The 16841-nt window shown below is 42.3% G+C and overlaps 1 protein-coding gene across 1 annotated transcript in view; it reads left to right on the top strand.

Annotated features, from left to right (window-relative positions):
• The window catches only part of LOC118627817 (solute carrier family 35 member F1-like), an 83305-nt gene extending 75954 nt beyond the window's left edge, over positions 1-7351 (top strand). The window contains 3 exon segments of the mRNA XM_036258265.1: positions 1499-1591; positions 6320-6411; positions 6414-7351. Of these exon segments, the coding sequence (XP_036114158.1) occupies positions 1499-1591; positions 6320-6411; positions 6414-7351 (1123 nt within the window).
• Positions 7352-16841: the final 9490 nt, after the last annotated feature.

The raw sequence follows: 16841 nt of genomic DNA, 5'->3' as shown, positions 1-16841 counted from the left end.
CCAGCACAGCAGGCAAAGTTTGTGCTCTGGACCTGGTCTCTTCTCAGTATAATTCCACACACCACCACTTACCAGCTGTTTGACTTTGGACAAGTTATCTAAACTCTCTGAATCTCAACTTCCACAGGCTGAATTTTCACATACCCCGGCTTGTCCAGGGAGAGCCCAGAAGTATGCCTGTTGCCATGATGTAATCACTGACAGGGCCTCCTTTTATTCTCAGAAGTATCCCAGTCTAGATGATAAGTGATTATAAGACCACTCTACTCATCTGCCTCTGCTTCTCTTCTAAGGTTGCTAAGTAGGTGAAATGCATTAATGCTGTTTTAGGACAGTCTATCTGGCAGTATGAGAAAAATACAACTAACTAATGTAAACAGAGGAAATGTGTGACTCACATGACTGAAAAATAATTATTTTCAGTATCAGGCCAATGGTGTTTATATTTTGCATTAATGCCAGCAGTAGCAGTAGGCATTGCATTGTCAGCATGTAGTTCTTCCTCCCCAACCTCTTTAAAGCTAGTCTGAAAACTTGGTTACTTGTGAGCATGGGGAGGTAAACAGAACATGGGATTTGGAGCCAAGAAGACTTTCTGGCTGACATTGAATTTCCTTGGATATGAGTTCCCTTGTCACACACACATTCCTGGGCTTTTGTATGGATCCACTGAGACCCTCTACGTGGAACTGCTCTGCAGACACAAGGGTGAGCAAGTATAAAGGACAGCACAGCAGCTCAGAATAAAAGCCGCCTTGTTTCCTGACACTGAAGACTGACCTCTCATCTTAATCTTCTGTAGGGACCAAAGAATAATAAACACAACTGGGCTTCAGAAATGGTAACAATGGTGAGTATGATAGGATGTGCCCAGAAAATGAACTTGAAGGGAGAAGAGAAGATTGAGATAGGTTTTAGGGTTACTAAAACAATACAGTTGATAACTGTGATGATAAAGAATTCCTAATTATTAGGTAACTGGAGTGGTAGCAGACGGTGGTTAAGGAACACAGGCTTTACTTGAGAAAGCTTGGATTTGAAGATTAAATGGGATAATGCACAATACTGAAAGTGATTGATGAGAGAAAGCTATTACTGTGATTACTACTAGCTTACCATGTGTCAGGCACTGTGGTGGGTGACACCTCTCCAGCCTCTCAGCCCCGAATGCTAAGTGCCTCAGGGACTGGCCCTCACCTTCTTAGTTGCTGATCTGAACAAATGTCAATTACCTGAGCAATAGAGGGTGGCAATAGGTGATTCAGTGGGATCCAGGGTGGGATTATTTCCCGGACACCATGAATTTCCCTCACAGATTGCTCATGGAGAAAAAATTCCTACCAAGACGCAACATTTTTCTTTGGAATCGAGGATATTAGAGGCTGGAGGATTGCCAGGTGGAAGGGTCAGAGGAAGGAAGTCTGCCTACTTCCTGCATGCCAGAGGTGCTGCCTTGAGGTTTGGACAATTTTCCCTTTTGTTCACACTGTTGTGTCAGGGAAGCTCTGGACGAGTTCAGCAGACACGGAGGCAGAGCTAAGTCTGGCGCCAACTGCACCCTGGTGCCCCATGAGGCTGTACGATACTTCAGGTATGTCCAGCGATGCAGCGAGTGTCCATGGCGGCCTGACAGAGCCCTGCAGCTGCCAACTGCCCTTCCCAAAGTGGGTTGATCTCAAAGAAGTGGCACAGGGGAGTTCCTCTGTGGTTCTGTATGTTTGTGGTGATGGTTACGTGACTCTCTACATGTGAAGAAAATGCATACAGCACACACAAGTACACATAAAAACTAGTACTGTAAAATCTAAGTAAGGTCTATAGATTGCACCCAACTTACTAGTTTTGTTACAGTATTAAAGTTATGTAAAATGCTACCACTGGAGAAGCTGGGTGAAGGGTACATGGGACCTCTCTGTACTGTTTCACAACTTTCCATGGGTTTTTAATTATTTCAAAATTTAAAATTTTATTGAGTCAGGCTCAAAATGAGGTAATTTCCCTGTTTTCCATTATTTACCTTTGAGTAGATGACAGGATAATTTAATTAGATAATACACATAAAAACACCTAGAAAAATGCCTGCTAAAATAAGAAAAATGCATGGTAAGTATTGGTGCTACCTTCAAATTCACTTAGCCTACTTTCTTAGATGTTTCTTTTTAACACCATTATGGTCCTTACACTGCAGTCTTTGGAGGTAGACCCTGTAGTGAAACCAGCCCTGCTACACCTGCGGAACAGAACTTCTCAGTCTTTAATTGCAGAAAATCACCCAAGGGTCTTATTTAAAAATATAGGTTCTGATGCAGTTAGACAGTGCACAACAGATAGAGTTTCTGACTCCAGGAGCTTTAGTTGACACAAGATAAGCATTCTTATGCAGGTCTCTGCCATTAATGCTTCCATAGCCCAACCAGAGAGGACGTGTTTGGGAAGCCCTGTGGAAAGACGGTGAGGCCCCAGGTTAGTGATGCTCTCCTTGCTTCCCCTAGCAGGAAAAGCACTGGGGCCCGTGCTCCATTGCTCGCATATTATCTCATTAATTCTTATTTCTGCACTCTGTTACTGTGAACTTTGACCCCAGTGCTATGCTAGACTTGGAGAAAACAAGGAGGAATAAGCTATGCCCCCTGCCCTCAAGATGCTTCCAAGGAAAGTATATGAGTAGAGGTATACAATTTATAGGAATGCAGCGTGTGCTCTGGAAAACCCAAATGAAGATTTCAATCAGACCAGGGGTCAAGGAAGACTCAGGGCAACCCTCACACTGAATCTTTAAGAACAAGGCGGGTGAGCGGAGAAGAAGAGGAGCATCCTGCCAAGCAGGGGAGCACTATGAGCAGTGGTCTAGATGGTTGGGAGATGAGAATGGTTCCTTGGAAGGACCAGATGTGGGTGTGGCTGGAGCTGGCCTGGGTGTGGCAGGAGACAGGAGATAGCTCATAATAATTACTGGCTAAATTAGTTTGAGAAGTTCTGAGTTAAGCAAAATTAGACCCATTTTTTTTGCTGCAGGGCATCTCTGAGTCTCCCAAAAGGGTTATTATGCACAGCATCTGCCACCTTCATGTGACCAGAACCCTTTGTTCTAAGACATCCCAGGGAGCATGCATTTTCTTGAGCACACTTGGGGAACACTGGACCACTCAGACATTCTGACTAAAGTTAGTGTTTACCAGAACAAAAAGTTGTTTTTCGGAGAGTCCAGAGTGATGGAAAACCCCTGCTATTTCTAGAGCTTCATGGCTGATGACTGAATCATGCCATATTGGACTAGCTTCTCCAGCTGGGGTCTGCAGCAGGACTCCAGGGGACCTCAGGGCAGCATCTGCTGGTGCTGGGAAACCTGCCTGGCCACTGGGCGGCGTTAGTGCTCAGTCTCTTTTTCCCACCAACTCTTCTTCCCAGATTTTTGCAAAATTAGAGATAGATACGACATCTTGCACCGTGAAGGAAAATATTGAAGTGAAAAATCTTTTTGCAGTGATTACTCAAAAGAAGAACAATAAAAAATAAAAAATTAATCAAACCTTGAAATATAACCAGGGCTGGGGAATTTGTGAAATTGCATTTTGTTTTTATAATGACAGCAGGACTGACGATTTTTTATATATAGTTTTTAAAATGCTGGAGTGGGCAGAAAACACCCTGGAGTCAATTCAAGTCCTGAAAGTAAGTATCATAACAAATCACGAGCTCAGTCCTCCCTCCTCACCCCTCCCAGCTGCACTGCCCCACCCCCACAGTGCTCATAAATGCTTTCAACCAAGAAAAATATTTCTCATATGCCTTTGAGTAGAATTTACTGCCTTGTTCTCCACTAGCCCTTCCTCGATTATCAGCTCACTAAATATTTATGGTCGTTTTTCAAGGTACAAGTGCTCTAAGTTCAGTTTCAAGGCCACTGCCCTGATGAAATGCATGACCTTCAGGCCCACTCTTGTTTCACTGGTATTGCCTACGAGCCATCTCTGCCTACATGGTCTTCAGGCTTTATACTTTGCAGTTTTTATTCTTTCAAACAAAAGATAAATAGTAGTAGATTCTAGCTAAAGAAAAGATAGCATCTACCTTGAGTACTGGAAAAGGAGATTCATCAAAAAATATTGAGTGCCTTCCACATTTTGAGGTATAATCCTCGGTGGCAAATTTAAAGAATTGTTAGGTTAGAATTACAAAAGCATGGATACAGTCAGGATGGCTAACATAAGGAAGAGCCACCCCTATAATTCATCTGGCTGAGAGTAAATTGTGCCCTCATATTTCCTTAGCCTGTCAATTAAAATAATTTCTGCCCACTACTCTCTCATAAATTCAGCACTCCCCCAATATGTCATGTACCTGACCATCTTTGAAGAATTTGGGGTACAGGAAAGGAATGGGACACCAGGATATCCTCCTAAAGTTCAGGTCTAAACACCTGGGCATGGTGGGGTCGGTGGCAGTGACCAGAGGCTGAACGAGCACCCTCTCATGCCTCCATGCCCAGCTTCCTCTTTACCCGGTAGCACTAATGAGACACAATCTGAGTTATCTTCAGGGCCATTAGACAGAACCAGGCAATTTCACAATAAGATTTAAGGCAGTGGCAATAGGCTAGGACACACACATATACTGCCTATAAGCCTGGTCTTTTTATAGACTGCAGCACACCTGCTCACTAAGTCTGCAGAAACCTAAAACCTGAAATGTGGATACAAACAGATATGTTTTATTCCATGTGCTAAATGAAAAACTAATGAGGCAAATATTGTTTCCACATTCAAATTGGGAAAAAGTGGCAACCTCCATCTATATTATTACAATCATGAGGCAAGAATTGAGACTAGAGAACAAAGATAATCTATTTTTAAATTCCGTTGAGATAAAAATTGCAGTTGATTTTAGTTAGAAAGCAGCTTTTCTGAGGGCTGTGGAATAGGATTCCAGAAATAAATACGATTGTTCCTTGAATGAACCTGAGTGTGGGTGCTCACCTGCGATCCAGCCCCTTCCCAGGGCCTGTCTCTAAGTCCTGGATCAGTCAGAGGTGGCATCAGGCACCAGGGAGAGCTTCAGGCCAGGAGATCTGCAGCAAAGTTGTTGGTTTGTCAGTTTCGAGCCAGGGTGAAAAGAAGTCGAGCAGATGCCCAGATAGGAGCTTTGTAGGATTAAAATGCCTCTTGTTGCCTGGGAAGGTAGTGAACTACACCTGAAAGTCAGAAGATGTGAGGGTGAGAAGTTTCCTCACAGCATGGAAACAGCCTTTACCTCCAACATATAGACTAAGCCTGTGGATTTATGATAGGAGAGAAGAAACTGAATGGCCTTCAAACCATGAGGTCGCAGCAGAAGAGGGAAGACAGCCCAGGTTTGGATGGATGGAGCACTCAGGGGTCTGACTCCAGGTCAGCAGAGCAAGATTGAAATGCAGCTGAGCTCCCAGCACATGGCTCCTTTTCCTGCCATTCTAAGCCCATGGTGGGGTCGGAGCAGCTCTTCGAAGGGCTGGAAGGAGGAGATGTGGGAAGTGGCAGCAACAGTGCTGTGGCTGTGGATGCGAGCACATTACAGTAGGCAGGGATGGTGGGCTGCGCTTGGGTGATCCCAGGTGGGCGCAGGCACGGGGCCCATGCGAGAGGGTGAGTTCGGGATGCTAGAGACTAATTGAACAGGCTTAAACCTTCTGTATGAGAAAGCCATGGGGTGGCAAGGGGCATCACTTGGGTGGAGTCATCCATTCTTTTCTTTTTTTTAATTTTTTATTTTTATTGATTTTAGAAGAGAGGTAGGGAGAGGGAGAGAGAGAGAGAAATATCGATGAGAGAGAACATTGATTAGCTGCCTCCTGTACGACCCCCAATGGGGATTTGGCCCACAACCTGGGTATGTACCCTGACCAGGACTCAAACTGGCCACCTCTTGGTGCATGGGTCGATGCTCAATCACTGAGCCATAGTGGCCAGGCTGTCCATTCATTTTTTTAACCATATGCTGTCACGGGCACTACAAACAGACCACAGACTGGAATGTGCTTGCCTGCCTCCTCCAGCAAAGGCTATCCCTGGGGACACCCCACTGGTAGGAAACCCTCACCCAACACTTTCACACAACAGAAGGGCTGTGGGCTTCTGAGGATGGAATACTCCCCTTCCCAAGTGCCTCAGCCCACCAAGCCAGGGGCTCTCTCCCTGCGGCAAGGGAAGATCTGTGTCCTGAGACAAAGACCGGAACTGAACTGATTAATTTACTAGTCCTTTAAAATCAGACCCAGCTCCTAGAGTGAAAAACCAAAAAATAACAAATTGCCTTTTTTCTCTTTTAAATGGAAAAATGAAAGAGAAAAGAAAGAGAGAATCCGCAAAGTGCTGAACAGGGAGATGTTAATCTCTGTGGCTCTGGGCCAGGTGTTATCCCTCCTTATTTGTGGAATTGCTTGACCAGCAAGTACCTGTCCGAAGATTTACATGCCAATACACCAGTCTTCCAGAGTTTCCTGAATTACATCCTTCTCTTCTCGGTCTATACCACCACACTGGCTGTCAGGCAAGGAGAAGAAAACCTTCTGGCAATTCTACGACGAAGGTGGTGGAAGTACATGATCCTGGGACTCATAGACCTTGAAGCAAACTACCTGGTGGTCAAGGTCTATCAGTACACGACTCTGACCAGTATCCAGATCCGGTACAAGGCTGTGCATTTCATCGGCATCGTGGTCTGCATCCTGGGGATGGGCTGCATGGTGGGAGCCGACGTGCTTGTGGGAAGGCATCAGGGAGCAGGGGAAAATAAACTGGTAGGGGACCTTCTGGTCTTAGGAGGAGCCACACTCTACGGTATCTCTAATGTCTGGGAAGAATACATCATCCGAACCTTGAGCCGAGTGGAATTCCTGGGAATGATCGGACTCTTTGGGGCATTTTTCAGTGGAATTCAACTAGCTATCATGGAGCACAAGGCGCTGTTAAAGGTGCCCTGGGATTGGCAAATAGGCCTGCTCTACGTCGGCTTCAGTGCCTGCATGTTTGGTCTCTACAGCTTCATGCTGGTCGTCATCAAGAAAACCAGCAACACTTCTGTCACCCTCTCCCTGCTCACAGCAGATTTGTACAGCCTGTTCTGTGGATTGTTTCTCTTCCATTACAAGTTTTCAGGACTTTATCTCCTGTCTTTCTTCACCATCCTCATCGGACTAGTGCTTTACTCCTCCACCTCCACATACATAGCCCAGGACCCCCGGGGGTACAAGCAGTTCCTCAATCCTTCAGGACCTGTCGTGGACTTACCAGCCACAGCTCAGGTGGAGCCTTCTGTCACCTACACCAGCTTGGGCCAGGAGACCGGAGAGGAGCCCCACATCCGCGTGGCCTAGGGAGAGGCCCTCCCTACCCACTGAGCACTCAGTGGCCACGTGTTTGCCCATCATTTCTGTATTGTACATAGAGAAAGGTATTTATTAGGTGCAGTTGACACAAGTGGACTGCAAGGTAGCAAATCCAAAAGCATGTAAAAGGTACAAACTAACCATCCCTGGAGACACAGGCTCTGACCCACCTGACTTGGAGAGGTGCCTCGCATGTGTGTATCCTGATCATGATGCCCCTGCATTAATTACTGTGAAAATTTTTGAATCAAAAGCAAGTATTATTATTATTGATATTATTATTGTTACTCATATTACACCAACTTTCAGGAGGATGTTTTGTACTCCTGATGGAAACTAGTGCCAGACCCACATGCAATTAACATAAATCCCTCTTTTCTATGGAAGTCACTTTTTAAGAATCGCCGTTCAGTTTTTTTTGCAGTCTGTGAGTGCTGCACACCACAGGAGCTCCCCGCAAGAAGTCTTCTTATCCTAGGGACCTGGTGGCCAATGGTTTCCTCCGTTACCTATTGGATCGCCTGCTCAATAAGTATTTTGTGCTGTGATCCTTGTGGGGAGGGGCAACTGACCATATAATTCTCTATTCTGGGAATAGATGTAGAACAAACATGTCAGCCTTCTTCTACGTTGACCTCTGATTACTCCATTGCTGTTCTGCTGTGCCACCTTGGTTCTGCCAGTCAAGCTCCTGAAATAATGGGACAAGGGATGTTCCATCTCTGTGGCTTGTGGGACACCCAGGAGTAATGTAGTATGTGTTTATGGTAATGTGTATTTTTTAAAAATCTTTTCACCCCTCCCTATGTCCCCTCTTCAAAAAATAGATTTGCATTTTCTTTTTCCCTGAATTTCTTTGGTGATAATATGGAAATTAATCAAGGTGTTAGCAAAAGCCATGGTCCTCTGCCCTCTGAACTGAGGGACACTCTTTCTGAAACACACGAGCATGCAGCTGCCTGTGTTGTGGAGACGTATCGGCCACGTCGCCTCCCCAGTCCAGGTGCTCATATGGACAGGCTCTGACAGTGCTCGACTGATCTGGCCACTTTGTAGTGGGAAAGATGTCACCAAGAGAAAGCCTGGCATTTTGGTCATATTTGGCATCTGTTCCATAACAAGATATAACAACAATATATCTGTATTTTATGGATACAGAGAACATTCCTGGTCCTGGGAAGGCTCTGAGGGATGCATCACTACTCTAATTCTGTTAAAATAGCCCCTTTCCAAACACAGAAAATAAAAAAACACCACAAATCCCTATAATTTAGAAATACATTCTATGTGTCAGTATGTGAAATGGTCTTTACATTTGGCTGGCTTCAATGTTGTTCAAAAAAATCCTCACTAAAGGAAAAGTAAATGCTTATAAAATGTTGGGCAATTAAAATCAATGAATCGTAAGCAAATCACCAGAGGGGACTCTGTAAAGCAGAAGGACAGATTGCAGCTTAGTCAGGACACCTACACAGCCCGAGCAAGGCCTAAGTCCGAAGGCAAGCATCCCATGCCGTCAGCACCCACGTGGCCCCTCTGCGTGCCTTCGACCCTATACCCTAGCAGATGAGGAAGAAAAAGTCTTTTTTCTGATATGCAGATCTTAGCTCATCTGTGTTCAGCCCCCTTAGAAACATGTTTTATTTTCTCTGGGGGTAAAAAAAAATCAATGTTAAAGCTATATATGGTCAAAACAACTTTGCCAATGTCCGCTCTCTGCTACCTTTTAAACCAATTAAAATACCTTTCTCTGAATATTTTGTCCATTGAGATATGAAGACCTTTAAAGACTGTGGTTTTATTTGTGTGTTTACATTTATTTGGTTTGCGTAATTTGCTTGATTTATTGCATTTTTTAGTATTTCTTTTAAGCCAGATGTTTTAGTCTTTTTTTATTCATCTTTGTGACACTCATTTGTAGACGCTTAGTAAAGTCTTAGGAGAAATAAGTGGATGAGAGTTTTCCTAGTCAACTCAGTGGACTGGAAATCTTTTTTAAAATTTAAATTTCAAAAGGGTTTGCAATCAGTGGATGGCTAAAAGTTGCCATCTGAATTATTTTCTAGGACATTTTAATTGACTCCATTGTACGGAAACCAAGTGTGAATGTTAAGGTGAATTCACTGTATCCCTTTATCATCCAGTCTCCTCGTACACAAGGCTTCCATGTCACTGTGCTGGTTTGTTTCCATTTAGAAAGGTTGGTAACACAGAAATGTCTGAGTTCGGGAGTTCCAGATCAGCTCTTTGGGGAAAAAAAAAGAAAATGGCAGAAAACAAACCATTTTTCTGGGTAAAAACATTGATCATTTGGGAATGGGGTGGAAAATGGGTGTAGGACATTAACTCCAGCTGTTTTCATTTCTGAAATTTCATAACCTCAGTAGACACCAGCAAAAATGTCAGCTTTTCAATGTACTACCCCACCCTCCTCGGTGAATAAGACGAGCAACTTGCATAGAATTTAATTGGATGAGCAAACCACAGCTTTCCTAAACGGCACCTAGAGATCAGTGGAGGTTCTCATTGCCTCAAAGAAAACTTGCACTGGGGACAGAGCTTGCCTTGGTCACGCCTTCCCACACCTTCAAATTCTGAAATTCACAACCAGGTAGACCAAGCAATAGAAAAATTTGCACCACTGTGTCCCACGAAAATATTTTAATGTTTAGTTTAGATATGCTAACTTGTGCTATTAACCTTTTGAGAAGCGTGTAGTATTGTTTGTTTTGGGTTTGTTTTTCTTTTATAACCATTTAGTAGTCCCCAGCTAGCTACCAGTACAGATTTTACCCCATGGGTAGGATTCTATCGTCAAGCCACATAACAAAGCACACTAATCCAGACACTGCATATGAAAAATACGAACCAAAAAAAAAAAAAGAAATTTACACTGATACGTTGAACAAACTCTCCATTTTTGATATTTGCATGCTCCCCTATGGACTGGCTGTGGCAGAGTAATGCCTGCATAATGTTTTCAAATAAATGCTTTACAGAAAAAAAAGAGAGAGAGAGAAAAGAAAATTTCCTGAGAACCACTAAATTTGTCCTCTTACCTTTTTGTACCAAACTTCCCCAAATGCTTTGATGCCCTTTAGAATTCCACCTGCTATAAGCCTAGGCATGTCATTCCTCTGCACACCCACTGGGAAACCACCCAGGAAGTTTAAAAATCCTCCACAGGCCCAAGTCAGAGCCTGCGTCTGGTTAGAGTCGTGATGACGGCAAAGGGAGCCTCCGTGACACCCACCGTGCTGGTGGCTGCAGTTCTGAATTATTGGGCATTTTCCCAAAGAAGAACCCAATTAAATAAGAAAGAATCAAATCTATAAAATGCAAAATTGCTTCCATATTGGGAATTGCAGAGAGTTGTAGCTCCAGAGACAATTTTATAGGGTCTCCTCACATTATGGAGCTTATTAAAATCATAGATCATAGATCTGGAGGCCTGGAGGGAATTTCAGCCATATTTCCATTATTCTCCCTACCCCCTAAGTAAGATAGTCACTTTCATCTCTGGATAAAAGACAAGATGGGAGAAGAGCCTGCACAGTCATGACACTGAACTGACCCCACCATCCCTGCACTCTTCCTCACCATTCCTACCCACGTGCCCCCAGGATCCAGAGGGAGTTTATTTATCCTCACTGAGAGTTCCTGTGCTTTGTCGAAAATCCATGTTGGAAAAGCTGCACCAAGTCTTATGTCTCCTTCTTCCCTTTTCCACCGCCTCTCTCCCCTTCTAGAGAAAAGGCAATGCCATTCTGCATACGATTCCCCATACCTTTTATTCTGCTAGTTTTGTATTACTGCTACACTGGTCTTAGATCCAGGCAACTGAGCTGACACCTGGCTCAGACATTCACTAGTTACTTTACCTTGAGCAAATATCCCCTGATCCCTCATCAGTGTGCCCTGGGGTCTAGAATAAAAACAGTCTCACTCTCATAATCCAGGGAGAGCTGCCCCAGGAATCATAAAGTCTGGGTTCTTTCTAGTCTCAATTCTAGACTAACAGGCTGTGTAATGCCTGGAAAAATTTCTAAATTCCTCTGACCCTCATCATGCTCCCTATGAAGTGGAAGTAAATAATACCCATTTCACAGGGTGTTTGGAAGGGTGGATAGAAATGCTTTCTGTAAAGCACTGAAGGCATGCAGGCACTCACTTCCTTGTTATTCTGTTCTACTGCTGAGGTCCCTAGCACAGAGCCTGGGTAAACTGTCCCTGTGTTAGGCACTTCCAAGCATGTGGCCTTTTTCTCTAGGGGTTGTTCTCCTTTACAGAGTGCGCCTGGGGGATTCTATTTCTCCTAGTCAAAGTTATTGGACAGGCACAGTCATCTGACTGAAACAGGGAATCATTTTTCTCTCCAGGGAATCTAGAGTTAGGATTCAGAGACCCTGGTTAATTTCTGGTGCTTACTTTAACTGAAGACACAAATTTGAGAGACAAGGAATGGTTATATTTGGTCCATATGCAAAGAAGCAGAAAGAGCGAGATGTATGAAGGACCACTGCATTCACCTCCTCTCCTGTCCTGGGGAACAGGGATGCACCCGCAGCAGGTGAGCCAGGGGGTCCTGCATGTGCTGCGATGCATCAGATGTGAACCTGTGCGCCCCGCTGAGGAAGAGCAAGCAACCCTTGACATCCAGACTTGCTTGACACTCACAGGTAGGCCTTGGTGTTCTCCTGTTGAACACCAAATTTCACAGAATATCAACATCAGACAGGACACTCTGTGACTAGGATGGATCAAGACAAAAACAAGACCACTCCACAACTGCGTCTGAATACAGACAAAACATGAACATTGCCAACTATAAAAATGATCAAACATCCCATCCTAATTCATATGAGTGACTGCTGACTATTTACCAGTGACAGTCTTAGCTTCATCTCCTCTCCCCTTCTTCTAGATAAGATAAGCCCATGTATTTCAAACAGCCTTGAAAACAGTGACAAGCTCTTTCCACAGATGAGTTAGGACACCTTCACTGCGAAAGATTCAAATGATGCAAAGGGAGCCATTTCAACTCATTCTGTGCTCTCCTGCCTTTCTTGTTCTCCCTAGTAGCCTCACAACTTAACTATCTCTACTAAAGAGTTCATTCATATGCCTCAATGCTTCTAAGTCAGACAATAATGGGAGTCCTGGTCCCCCACTTATCATAGTTAAAGACCCAGTTCTCAGGAAAAGAACAAAATTATATTGTAATATATTCCCTATTGTATCTTGATGAAAAAATAATTTATGTATAAAAATCAATCATGAGCTCCTTTTCTGTATATCTAAACACGAATACCTCCCTTGGCAAATGAAAGAAAAATCAATATTAAAACAAAGCAAAAATTCAATGATCGATGTCTTTGACTTTTTCAAAATCACAATTTTCTGCATTCAGAAACCTCTTAACTGAAGTCTCTCTTCTGTTCAAGTTCGCATTCATCGATTCTGATGACAACAAATGCATTTTATTACAAATGAAAGCAAACTTTCTCTGACCCCTGCAGTGCAATTATGGAACCCTTATTCTAGATTATAGGACAGTGACATCTTTCCTGAAAAGAAGGGTTACATTTCCAGAAGCAGACGTTATTTCTTTTTTTTTTTTTATTTTTTTTTTTTTTTATGAATTTTTATTTATTTTTTTGTTACAGATATTTTACCTTTTTACCCCATTGGCACCCCCCACCCCACCCCCTCCACCCTGTCCCCGGCTTAGTTGTCCATGTCCATTGGTCATGCATACATGCATATAAGTTCTGTGGTTTATCTCTTCCCACCCCCCCACCCCCCATCCCCTCTTCTGAGGGATGTCAGTCTGTGCCCTACTTCCATGTGTCTGGGTCTACTGTATTCCTCAGACTGTTATGTTCATTATATTCCGTATATAAGTGAGATCATGTGGTATTTGTCTTTTTCTGCTTGGCTTCTTTCACTTAGGATAATACTTTCCAGGTCCCTCCATGTCGTCTCAAAGGATAAGAGATCTTTCTTTCTTACCGCTGCATAGTACTCCATTGTGTATATGTACCACAGCTTTTTGATCCATTCGTCTACTGGTGGACACTTGGGCTGTTTCCAGATCTTAGCTATTGTAAATAGTGCTGCTATGAACATGGGGGTACATATATTCTTCCTGATTGGTGTTTCAGGCTTCTTAGGGTATATTCCCAGCAGTGGGATCACTGGGTCAAATGGAAGTTCAATTTTTAATTTTTTGAGGTAGCACCATATTGTTTTCCATAGCGGCTGCACCAGTCTGCATTCCCACCAGCAGTGTATTAGAGTTCCCTTTTCTCCACACCCTCGCCAACACTTGTTGTTTGATGATTTGTTGATGGCGGCCATTCTGACAGGTGTGAGGTGATACCTCATTGTTGTTTTAATTTGCATCTCTCGGATGATTAGTGATGTTGAGCATTTCTTCATATGTCTCTTGGCCATTTGTATGTCCTGTTTGGAGAGGTGTCTATTCAGCTCCTCTGCCCATTTTTTAATTGGGTTCTTTGTCTTCCTTTTGTGGAGTTGTGTGAGCTCTCTGTATATATTGGAAATTAACCCCTTATCTGATACATCATTGGCAATGATGTTCTCCCATACAGTGGGTTGCCTTTCCATTTTGATGATCGTTTCTTTTGCTGTGCAGAAGCTTTTTAGTTTGATGTAGTCCCATGTGTTCATTTTCTCCTTTATTTCTGTTGCCTTAGGTGATGTATCAGTGAAAATTCTGCTCCGTATGATGTCCGAAATTTTGTTGCCTACATTTTCTTCTAGAATTTTTATGGATTCACGGGTCACATTTAAGTCTTTTATCCATTTTGAGTTTATTTTTGTGTATGGTGTAAGTTGATGGTCGAGTTTCATTTTTTTGCATGTAGCTGTCCAATTTTCCCAACACCATTTATTAAAGAGGCTGTCTTTACTCCACTGTATGCTCTTGCCACCTTTGTCAAATATTAATTGAGCGTATTGCCTTGGGTCCATTTCTGGGTTTTCAGTTCTGTTCCACTGGTCTATATGCCTGTTCTTGTGCCAGTACCAGGCTGTTTTGGTTACAGTCGCTTTGTAGTATAACCTGATATCTGGTAATGTGATCCCTCCAACTTTGTTCTTCTTTTTCAAGATTGCTGTGGCTATTCGGGGTCTTTTTTGGTTCCATATGAACTTTTGAAGTATTTGTTCTAGTTCTATGAAATATGTCGTTGGTATTTTGATGGGGATTGCATTGAATCTATAGATTGCTTTGGGTAGTATGGACATTTTAATTATGTTAATTCTTCCAATCCATGAACAGGGTATGTTCTTCCACTTTTTTATATCTTCCTCTATTTCTTTTTTCAATGACCTGTAGTTTTCTGCAAATAGGTCCTTTACTTCTTTGGTTAAGTTTATTCCTAGGTATCGTAATTTTTTTGGAGCGATGGTAAATGGGATTGTTTTTTCAGTTTCTCTTTCTGTGAGTTCATCATTGATGTACAAGAATGCCGTCGATTTCTTGACGTTAATTTTGTATCCTGCTACTTTGCCAAATTCATTTATTAAGTCTAATAGATTTTTGATGGAGTCTTTAGGGTTTTCTATGTACAATATCATGTCATCTGCAAATAATGACAGTTTCACTTCCTCCTTTCCAATTTGGATCCCTTTTATTTTTTCTTCATGTGTGATTGCTGTGGCTAAGACTTCCAGTACAATGTTAAACAAGAGTGGCGAAAGTGGACATCCCTGTCTTGTTCCTGTTCTTAATGGAAATGTTTTTAGTTTCTGTCCATTGAGTATGATGTTGGCTGTAGGTCTTTCATATATGGCCTTTATTATGTCGAGATATGATCCCTCTATTCCTACATTGCTGAGCGTTTTTATCAGAAATGGATGCTGGATTTTGTCGAATGCTTTTTCAGCATCTATTGATATGATCATGTGGTTTTTATTCTTCATTTTGTTTATGTGGTGTATCACGTTTATTGATTTGCGAATATTGTACCAGCCTTGCATCCCTGGAATGAATCCCACTTGGTCATGGTGAATAATTTTTTTGATGTATTTCTGGATCCGATTTGCTAGTATTTTGTTCAGGATTTTGGCATCTATGTTCATCAGGGATATTGGCCTGTAGTTTTCTTTCTTCGTAGTGTCTTTTTCTGGTTTTGGAATTAGAATTATGCTGGCCTCATAGAACGTGTTTGGAAGTCTTCCTTCTTCTTGAATTTTTTGAAATAGTTTGAGGAGAATGGGTGTTAGTTCTTTTTTGAATGTTCGGTAAAACTCCCCCGTGAAACCATCTGGGCCTGGGCTTTTGTTTGCTGGGAGAGTCTTGATTACCTCTTCAATTTCCTTAGTTGTTATTGGTCTGTTCAAGTTTTCTATCTCTTCCGGGAATAGTTTTGGGAGACTGTGTGTTTCTAGAAATTTGTCCATTTCGCTGAGATTGTCGAATTTGTTGCCATATAGTTGTTCATAGTAGTTGTTAACGATCTTTTGTATTTCCGTGGTGTTGGTTGTTACTTCTCCTCTTTCATTTCTGATTTTGTGTATTTGGGTTCTCTCTCTTTGTTTCTTGGTGAGTCTAGCTAAGGGTCCATCAATCTTGTTTATCTTTTCGAAAAACCAGCTCTTTGTTTCATTGATCCTTTGAATTGTTTTTTTGGTCTCTATGTCATTTATTTCTGCTCTGATCTTTACTATTTCCTTCCTTCTACTTGCTCTGGGGTTTTCTTTTTGTTTGCTTTCTAATTCTTTAAGTTGTGAGGTTAGACAGTCAATTAGAAATTTTTCTTGTTTTTTGAGGTAGGCCTGTAGTGCTATGAACTTCCCTCTCAGAACTGCTTTCGCTGCATCCCATAGATTTTGTGTTGTTGTGTGTTCATTTTCATTGGTTTCCAGGAAGTTTTTGATTTCTTCCTTGATCTCCTCGGTGACCCATTCATTGTTTAATAACATGCTATTTAGCCTCCATGTGTTGAAATGTCTTTGCATGTTCTTGTTGCAGTTGATTTCTAGTTTCATGCCATTGTGATCTGAGAAGATGCTTGATATGATTTCAATCTTCTTGAACTTGTAGAGATTTAGTTTGTGTCCTATCATGTGGTCTATCTTTGAGAATGTCCCATGTGCACTTGAGAAGAATGTGTATTCTGTAGTTTTGGGGTGTAATTCTCTGTAGATATCTATTAAATCCATTTGGTCTAGTGCTTCATTTAGAGTCTCTGTTTCCTTGCTAATTTTTTGCCTAGAGGATCTATCCAGTGCTGTCAACGGGGTGTTGAAGTCCCCAGCTATGATTGTATTGTTGTCGATTTCTCCTTGGAAGTCCTCCAGAAGATTTTTAATATATTTTGGTGCTCCTATATTGGGTGCATATATGTTTATCAAGGTTATATCTTCCTGTTGGATAGATCCTTTCAATATTATGTAGTGGCCGTCTTTGTCTCTAGTTATGGTCTTCATTTTGAAATCTATTTTATCA

Source organism: Molossus molossus, unplaced genomic scaffold (genome assembly GCF_014108415.1).
Source record: "Molossus molossus isolate mMolMol1 unplaced genomic scaffold, mMolMol1.p scaffold_m16_p_13, whole genome shotgun sequence".
NCBI classification, from domain to species: domain Eukaryota; kingdom Metazoa; phylum Chordata; class Mammalia; order Chiroptera; family Molossidae; genus Molossus; species Molossus molossus.
This window is presented reverse-complemented; position numbering and strand designations above follow the sequence as displayed.